The 9,959-nt window shown below is 35.3% G+C and overlaps 1 protein-coding gene across 1 annotated transcript; it reads right to left on the bottom strand.

Annotated features, from left to right (window-relative positions):
• Positions 1–690: 690 nt before the first annotated feature.
• On the bottom strand, positions 691–9,695 carry LOC140243297 (uncharacterized). The gene is made up of 8 exons (XM_072322969.1): positions 9,609–9,695; positions 8,510–8,566; positions 6,372–6,425; positions 3,955–4,011; positions 2,959–3,030; positions 2,293–2,373; positions 1,228–1,293; positions 691–807 (listed from the first exon to the last, which is right to left on the bottom strand). The coding sequence occupies exons 1-7, from the start codon at positions 9,646–9,648 to the stop codon at positions 1,229–1,231; spliced, it is 426 nt and encodes a 141-aa protein (XP_072179070.1). The 5' UTR covers positions 9,649–9,695; the 3' UTR covers positions 691–807; position 1,228.
• Between the last annotated feature and the right edge of the window lie 264 nt (positions 9,696–9,959).

The following is a 9,959-nucleotide window of genomic DNA, read 5'->3' as shown; positions in this document are numbered from 1 at the left end:
TTTGATTCAATATTGCATTCATCGTATCAAACTTTAATGGCAAAATCCACTAAAATGGATGATACTTCCTTCTGTCACAATAACTCAGTATGTCATTGGCTATTGCGAAAATGCGGCAAAAGTACTTGGTCATTGGCTATTGTGAAAATGCGGCAAAAGTACACTTGGTATTATTGGGCAAACTACAACAACAACAACAATAACAACAATACAAATTGTTCACTATTATTATGATCAAGTGAAAAAAAAGTAAAATATGCGCTGTAAGAATATGTCAATCTTCTGTCTTAAACCTGTGTAACATGCTGTGCCGTAATACTTTATACGTATATTTTCACAAGCACTGACTTGGGTTGAGGCCTATACAAGACTTTGTATGAAAACGTGGAACCTAAAAGTAATTATTGTTATCATTATATTTTTTTTTGCGATGATGTTCTATACAAATGTTATTTTTTACTAAAACGACAGCAATACATTTGTTCATATACCGCTCTTTTCTCAGTGACAGGTTGCCCGTATGCTACAATTCATTATTATGATTTATGTTACAATAAGTGTTGAAAATAATAATAAATCATAATAAACCATATCAAATAAAAATCAATGAAGAAGCCAGCGTTGCCTTAGACATTTGGAAGGCATTTTGGTAAAAAAAAAAATAAGAGAGGCCAATTGTTTCCATAATCCAGTTTCAGAAGTGGACGGTGGACAGCAGTATACAGTTGATGAATCATTCAAAGAAAACGCCTGGACGCTTTTCGAAATCGGCATCTCCATTTTTCTTCGAGGAGTATTGTCCCGCAGCTACAATGAAGGAAAAAGAAAATTAAGAGGAACGAAAAGTTTCGAATTTACGGGAATTTGTCCAAGAATTGTTGACATTTACAGAATAGTATCCATAAAGTAAACGGGTAACAGCAAAGAACAGATTGATAACTGGACAGGTAGTTCATCTGTTCAAATGGAGAAAGAAAAAAAAACCCTGACATATATAGGAATAAGAATAGTAAAAAGAAACCCAAATAAAATCATTACTTACGAACACGAAAATAAGGGAAAATGAGAACGACTCAAATTTGGGGAAATACCAGTCCTTCCGTCTGATATGGACGAAATACGATTTAATATAAAACGTATTCGAATGACGGATAAAGGGGGGGGGGGTATGGTATCTTAAAAATTCTCTTCAAATTACTTGAAAATGTATATAGGGATGAAAACTACCTTAATGGCTTCGACCGCCGCCGTGGGCATAACCTCTCCCGTTTTTCAACGAGTAATCCCTGGCACCTAAAATTGATGAGAATATTTAATAAGAACACTTGCAATGATACTCACAAGATCAAGACATGTAATTACAATATCCGTTAGGTTGAGAAATTTTAATTGTTACGTGTTAAATTTAGCGGACAAACGTAGGACCAATATGGTAAAAAAATATAGATTCCCGTTCAGTATTTATAAAGGCTATTAAAAAAATAACACAGTTCAAGAGATGAGAACCGAGTTAAGGTCAACGCATTCCCACGAGCAATTAACTACAATTCAGCTTTTGTATTAACTGAAAGTAGTGAGGAAATGAAACATGACATCATTCCAGTGCTGCCAAGCCATCGTTTTGACGAATTCATCTTAGCGTCAAATAGGAAAACCGTTTAGAATGTCGCATTATTCTAAAGACTGAAAATGAGCAAAATGATAGATAATACCGTTACTATTCATGACGATATAAAACTACATGTATTTAATCATTATATTCGTTTTATTTACATTGCTTGGTTCTGAGATAAGAGTGAATAAAAAGAGATTATCTTTGGAAACGGCAGTTCAAATCTCGATATCTAGATCGCGATCATTATCCAGGTATTTTTGTCCGCGCGAAAACGCTAGCAGTGATAAATAAATAAATAAAAAAGAAATCTCAAAATGTCTTTGCAAGGAGCAGTTCCCCCTGTCGATATGGATAAATTTGGAGATATAGAACATCTTTAAAAAATTGAAAAGATTGAAGTACGCTAAGCATTAACAATTTCACTTGAATTACATTAAAAAGTAACACAAATAAAGAAAAATAATACGTGTAGTTTTTGAAAGACCACACCTTTTTCGCGTTTCTACAAAATGATCTCTGGCTCCAAAGTTACCTGTTATATATTCATCAAGTCAAAGAAATAACTCGGATTTAAAAGATGGAAACAGAGGAAATATCGACGCATTCACATTTGAGCACCCTAAATAACTTAGCAATCTATTTTTGTCTTAAACTGCAAAAGCAAAGAGTTTAATTACCCCACTTTCCAACAATGGTCTTCAAAAACCTTGACGCTATGTCATCCTCTTCGGCATTCAAATTCGAGCTCAGTCCGGCACCTGAAAATCACATAGAAAATTCGAAATGTGAAAGGTAATAATCTCACAATTTCATAAGTTCACAATATAAAACTATTCACTAACCATATCCGGTGATATCCATGACGCTTTAAAGTCTTATATGTTACAGAATAAAAGTAAAGAAACGAGCAATTATGTAAACGGCTGTTACCCCGGCCGATATGGAACATAATAGAGCGTTTTCCTATAAATGAAAAAGAGGAGACCCGCATGTTAGTGCAGTATAAGACATAACTTTCATGCTAGTATAAGAAATAACAAATTAGGCAATATAGAACACCTTCTAATGATGGAACGATTGAAGTACGCTATATGTATTAACAATTCCACATAACTTATATCAAAGTGTAACAAAACAATGCAAATTACAATGTACGTGTACTTTTTGAAAGACCCCAATTTTCTCCCGGTCCTATTTGACATGAAGAAAGTCAGAGAAATAACTCGAATTTAAAAGACGGAAATAAGGAAATATCAACTCATTCCAATTTTGAGCACCTAAATAACTTAGCAATCCATTTTTCTTTTAACTGCAAAAGTAAAGAGTTTAATTACCCCACTTACCAAGAATGCTTTTCCAAAACTGTGACGCCATGTCTTCTTCTTCGGCATTTGAATTCGATCCCATTCCGATAGCTAAAATTTAGAGAGGAAATTCGAAATGTAAAAGGTAATAATCTCAAAATTTCATAATTTCATGATATAAACCTATTCACTAACCATATCCATTACGTTTTTTTTAAAGTCTTATACGTTAAACATTTAGATAGGAGAAGGAAGCAATTATGTAAACGGCTGTTACCCCGGCCGATCTGGAACATTTTTCTTTTTTGTGCATAAAAGCAAGGAAGAGAAACGTACTACCGATGTAGTCAAAATGTAGTCTCCCTTTAGATATACAACAGGCAAGGAAGATAAAATAAATCGCCTAAAAAGAATGGAAATTCAAGAGATATCAACATTCCCATTGTAGCAATCATTTCAAATGGTAAATTTCGAATTGCAAGAGCAAATATTTATAAAGTAAAATATGTCATTAACTAAAAAAACAAACAAACAAACACAAAACAAAACAAAACAAAAATGCGCACAATACCACTTTGACCTGCAAAATCAAATGGCAATGAGAAACCCCAATTTAGCGGGATATTTCTGCCCATGTGAACGCTTGCAAAAATCTCGGCATTTGGATCGCGATCAGTCTCAAGCTAGTTTTGTCCGCGTGAAAACGCTTGGAATGATGAATGAATAAATAAATCTCAAAATAAGGATCGCGATCATTATCCCACTTCTTTGTAAGTGTGAATGTGTCTAATATAAGTTTATCAATTGAGTGCAAGTTTTTGAGAAATAAGAGCACGTCCTAAAATGATGCAAAATGAGGGAGAATTGACGCGTCCATGTCAATATGGAAGTATCCAAAGTCTATTGATTCTATTTGCAGTATAACAGTAAGTGATTAAGACACACACACACATTCACACACACACACACACACACACACACATACAAAGAAGAAGAAAAAGAAGAAGAAGAAGAAGGAGAAGAAGAGTGGCATACCAAAGCTTTTTTGGTAGACATCGCCTTGTCCCCGCTCTGACAAGTCCTGTTCGGCAACTAAAATGAGAGGATACAGTTCGACAGACATGACAGATGAAAAGAAATATAATAAAGCAATATAACAAATGTACAAATTGCATTTCCAATATCCTTTTGTAGCCAAGTAATCAACGTATGAAAAAGAATAAGAAACAAACATAATTGTTTATTTATCATCATCATTATGCTATCCTTGTGGAAACAAAAAGAATGTTGGTAATTGTAGGCCTACTTCAGTTCTCTCCCATGTAATAGAAAATATTAGAAAAATTTGTTTATGGTCAGTTGTACACTTATTTTGAAAACAACTGGCAGTCAGGATTTAGACCAATGTATTCTACACACACTGCTCTAATTGATGTGAATGATTATTTTCTGAGAAATATTGATGAGGGTTATCTGACCGGTGCAGTTTTCCTTGACCGTAAACGTGCTTTTGACTCAGTAGGCGTGTCTTCATCAGCTCGAAGTTTCAAAATAGCGCGCTACCTTGCGGTTACCAAACTAGTACGATGTCAAAATAGCGCGCTATCTGTGTAGTGAAGACGCAAATAGCGCGCTATTTGATCGGGAAAATAGTATTTTGATTGGTAAACTGTCAAAGTATGGTTTTACTGAGAGTGCGCTCCCATGGTTCACCCGTTACTTTACCGGGAGGGAACAAAACGTATCTGTTTTAAGTCTGTTCAAACAGGTGTACCACAGGGATCACTTTTGGTCCCGTTGTTGTTTCCGTCTTCACAAATGACATGTGTCAATTGCCTTTTCACTGTAAGACCAAAGTATGTTTGTATGCGGACGACACAGCCGTGTTTGTCCGCTCGAAGAATGGCAATGTTATCTCAGAGCTGCTTCATATGGAAATGAGAAAAGTCTGTAAGTGGTTGCATAAAAATGCTCTTTCATTAAATACAAAGAAAAAAAAAGTAATGCTAATAGGCCCCAAACGGAAAACAAAGGGCATTTCACTTTCAGTGAAGCATGGAAACGAACCCATTGAACAAGTGCATGATTTTAAGTACCTTGGGTGATAATAGACAGTCATTTGAATTAGGCCAAGCACGTTGACTACACAGTGCAGAAAATTTCTAGAACGATCTGTTACCTCTCAAGGACAAAGAGTTATTTACCGGGTGAAATGTTTAAAAATGTTATACTACAGCATGATTTTACCTCACCTTGATTACTGCAATGTTGTATGGGAAAGTGCAGCAAGATGTTACATATACGAGGTTACAGAAGTTACAGAACAGATTCGCTCGATTAGTTAACGCAGATTTTTTGACCCCACACAAGATAGTGCTTCACAGATTAGATTGGCAGTCAGTCACCCAGAGAATCCACTATCAATATTGTGTCCTTGTATATAAAAGTCGTCAACGGACTGACCCCAACAAATTTGCAATCTTTGATAACAAAACGAAATCTTTTTTTTTTTCCAAACTATAATATGCAATAACCTGTCCTCTCGATATTAAACTTCCCAGAACTGAATATTACAAGAAATCTTTTCATTATCGTGGATCTAAAACTTGGAACAATTTACCTGATTTCATCCGAAATGCCACCTCTGTTAATTCTTTTAAACGGCAATGTAAAATGCTTGGCTTAATTGATAGACTTTAGACATTTTGTGCGCATGGGTGTGGTTGTGTGTAGGTATGTGTGTGTGTGTGCGTGTTGGTGTGTGTGTGAGGTCTTTTCTTATACCATTATTTTCTATCTCTCCCGGATTTGATTGTATTTTTTTTCCTTTTTTGTTTCATTGGCTTGTGTACAACCCTTTTCTCATGTACGCTGTGTATGGACTTAAATAGTCTTGCGTTTTATGTTTCCTCTATGTTACTGTGTTTGTAACTTTGTGTTTTGTTTGTTTGTTTGTTTGCTTTGCTTTTATTTCTGCATTCAATCAGATGCAATTTGAATGCAAACTTCAAAAAGTACAAAGACAAAGAACAAGTGCAGTGAGATAAATCGACAACAGTACATAAATAGATACACATAGGTGATTGCATTGAGCAATGTAGATACACAGAAACATAAAATAAGATATACAGTATTTTTCAGTAAACAACAGAGATAATTGAATGCAGGAGACCACCATCATAAGCGATTAAGCTTGAAATGGATGGAGGCCTTTGTGTTTTTTTACTTAAATTGTATTTTGTACGTGATGCAGGGCCCCTTGGCAGAGCAGTTCCGAGTGAGCTGAAAGGGCTACCCTGCCAAAAGAAAACTGAATAAATAAATAAATATATAAATGAATGAATAAATAAATAAATAAATAAAGAAATCAGTCTATCAATTCCTCCTGAAGTAAGATGGCAGGAAATAAAGGAACATCAAAATACCTAAAGATATTTTCGATACATACTCACCTAGGCTCTTCAGAACCTGAAGCATCTGTAAAAGTCCCTCGATATCTCCCGCGGCTGTGAAATAAGATACAAGCCAAGAACTTTAAAGCTAGTAGAGTCTAACGCTGTTTTCATTGCAAACAAGGTATGTACATACGTAATAAAAGTTCGACTAACGCACTTCAAACTACATGACTCCTATTTTAGCCCATTAAAATGGCTGTTACCCCGGTCAATATGGAAAATGGTGATACACTGTATATAGAAACTCTTCCTGTAATGAAAAAGAGGGGACCCGCATGTAATGTATAAGGAAATTCTCTTCATGTCATTAGAAAATGCAGCAGGAATTGAAGTACATGAATTTTTTTTTGATATACATCATCTAACTCGCTGCTTGCCGAGTGATCTCTGTCACCAAAAAGTATTTAGATTATCAAATAAGAATCGTTACACATAATTATAATAATATCAAAAAAGAAGAACATCAGATTGCATACCGATCAGACAAACACGTGTTAATCGTTACAACTGTATAAAAGCAAGAAAGAAAAACGTAGTACCGATGTAGTCAAAAGTAGTCTCCTATTAGATATACAATAATTAAGGAAGAGATGAAAACGCCTAAATCGAATGGAAATTCAAGAAATATCAAAGCATTCCCATTGAGCAGTAAACTAGTTCTGCGGTTCATTTCGAACGGCAAGAGCAACCCCAGCAAACACAGAACGTTTTTAGAACGATTCCCAAACTTTTTTTTTTTGGAGGTTCCGTACGTCTTCGTATAAAATGGACGTTTTTAAAACGTACATACAACGTCAAATTGGGGACTTAGCATTTACCGCAAAGCACAGGTTTTTTTTAAAAAAAAAAAAAACGTTTTAGAAACGTCAATGGACGTTACAAAACGTTGTTATTATGTTTGCAATGTCTTCGTCCTTTGTAAACGTCCACAAAGTGTTTTTATTAGGTCTGCTAGTCGACTTCGTATTTAGTAAACGTTTAAAAAACGTTTTTATTTCGTCCTCTGTACGTCTCTTAATTATGAATATTCATGCATAATTATGAATATTCATATTAAGGCGTGTGTGATCTAATTTAAGTAACCCTGTCTTCATGCATCACAACATTTTGGTGGTATATAAACGAATGTGATACAGATTCATCAATTGGGAATAGGGTGTAGTATAGCTGGTAGGACATTAGGAATAAGTTAGGATAAGATTACAAAGGATTAGGATTAGGATACCTCATTAATCTCAGATTGCGTCTATAATTTCATAACTGTAATTTTTTGAATACCCTACAGAAAATAAACAATATACATTCTTAAAAGTTTTTCTGGACGTTCCAGACGGATATGGAAGGTTCTCTGAACGTTCTGGAAAGGGTCATAAGACTTTTAAGACGTTCTTAAAACGTTTTTTTGAACGTTCTAGACGGTTTTCAAAGGTTTTCTTGACGTCCGCAAAACGTCCACAGAACGATTTGAATATTCTTAAAAGGTTTTAATGACGTCCACAAAGGTTCAAAATTTTTTCTGCCGGTCCTTAAAAATTCCGAAAGATTTTTATTGCTTTTCTAAACGTTTAAAAAACGTTTTTTATAACGTTTATTTGAAACGTTTTAGATACGTCGAAAACCTTTCACAAAAAAAAAGTTCTGAAAACGTTTTGACAAAACGTCCAAATAACGAACTTTGAATGTTTCAAGAACGTTCAGAAAACGTCCTTGTGTTAGCTGGGACAATACTTAAAAAGTTAAATTTTTGTCATTCTGTAAGCAGGTAGTGTGCCTTGATGATCCCACGCCGACAGCTCAACTAATGTTTCCCGTGGTGGCCGTGTAAACGCTGAACCAAATAATTTCGAGCTTCTTTATCGTTATCCCGCTCTCTTGTTAGTGTGAATGGGGGTGATGTAAATTTATCAATTGAGAGCAAGTTTTTGAGAAATAAGAGCACGTCCTAAAATGATGCAAAATGAGGGAGAATTGACGAGTCCTTGTCTATGGAAGTATCTATAGTCTGGCGATTCTATTTGCAGCATAACAATAAGTGATTAACATACACACTTAAACGCACACACACACACACACACAGAAGAAGTAGAAGAAGAAGAAGAAGAAGAAGGAGACGAATGAGAAGAAGAGTGCCATACCCATGGTTCTGTCGCTAACATCGCCTTGTCCCCGCTCTGACAAGTCCTGTTCGGCAGCTAAAATGAGAGCATACAGTTCGAAAGATGAAAGGAAATAATAAGAAATGTACAAACTTGCATTTCCAATATCCTTGTGGGATTTTCTACGTATTAGTCGTTACATAATAGGGGCTAGAAGAATAACGTACATGCCCAGGAATGCAGTTCTCTGACAAATATAAAAGAAAAGCATGCCTTATAAAGAGAAAAGAACACCTTAAAATCATGCAGAAATGAGGTACAGCAGTAACGCAACCTTATTCATGCAATTCACCAGTCTATATTTGCTTTAGAAGTATAACAGCAAAAATGAGAACTAATTAAAGTATCTTAGGTTTTTCATAGACCGCGCCTTTCCACCCGCCCCTGCGATGGCAATTCCTGTTTGGCGATTAGACACACTGTATTTAAAAAAAAAAATACGACAAATATATTTGAGATGATATGGTACAGTTGTTATCGGCTGATACGCAATAAGATCACGGATCACCCTCCGTTTATGATATGCAAATGCTTTACCATCATCTTTTCTTTCGCTATCAATGTACAAAATTTGCGAAGAGATACCCCCCCCCCCCCCCGAAAGGGAATCGAATATCATCTTGAAACATCAGTGAGTGCTCTTATTACGTATGTCTCGAAATCTCCCCAATAGCCACTAAACTTCTCGAGTTTTAAGTTCCCAAAGTTTGGCTCATTTGAGTTCTTGCGCAAGAAAGAAGCAGAGTCTATATACAGAGACTTTATGTATCAACAATTTCACCCATATGTATATTGAAAAGTAACAATAATAATAATAGTAGTAGTAGTAATAATAATAATAATAATAATAATAATAATAAAAACGTGTGTTTTTTTTTTTGAAAGCAAACACCTTACTCGCGGTTCTACAAAGTGATCTCTCGCTCTAAAGCTTGCTGTTTGACATATATCAAGTCAGAGATATAACTCGGATTTAAAAGATGGAAACAGAGGAAATGTCAACGCATTCACATTTGAGCACCTAAATAACTTAACAAGCCATTTTTGTTTTTACTTCAAAAGCGAGGAGTTTAATTACCCCACTTTCCAAACAGATGATGCCATCGCTTTGACGCCATGTCTTCCTCTTCGGCATTTAAATTCGATCCCAGTCCAGCTGCTAAAATTCAGATAAAGAATTCGAAATGTAAAAGGTATAATCTCACAGTTTCATAATTTCACAGAAGAGAAGAGAGCAATTATGTGAACGGCTGTTACCCCGGTCGATATGACACATTGTAGAACGTCTTCTTATGTGTAATGAAAAAGAGGGGACCCGCATGTTATGTACAAACAAATTCTCTCCATGTCATTAGAAAAGGTACCAGGAATTGATGTATCTGATGGGCCCTGTTTCATGAAGAGTTAGAATTGATTATATAGTTCATTT

This window comes from Diadema setosum, chromosome 20 (genome assembly GCF_964275005.1).
Source record: "Diadema setosum chromosome 20, eeDiaSeto1, whole genome shotgun sequence".
NCBI lineage: Eukaryota > Metazoa > Echinodermata > Echinoidea > Diadematoida > Diadematidae > Diadema > Diadema setosum.
The sequence above is the reverse complement of the archived record's forward strand: the minus strand, read 5'-3'. Positions and strand labels throughout refer to the sequence as shown.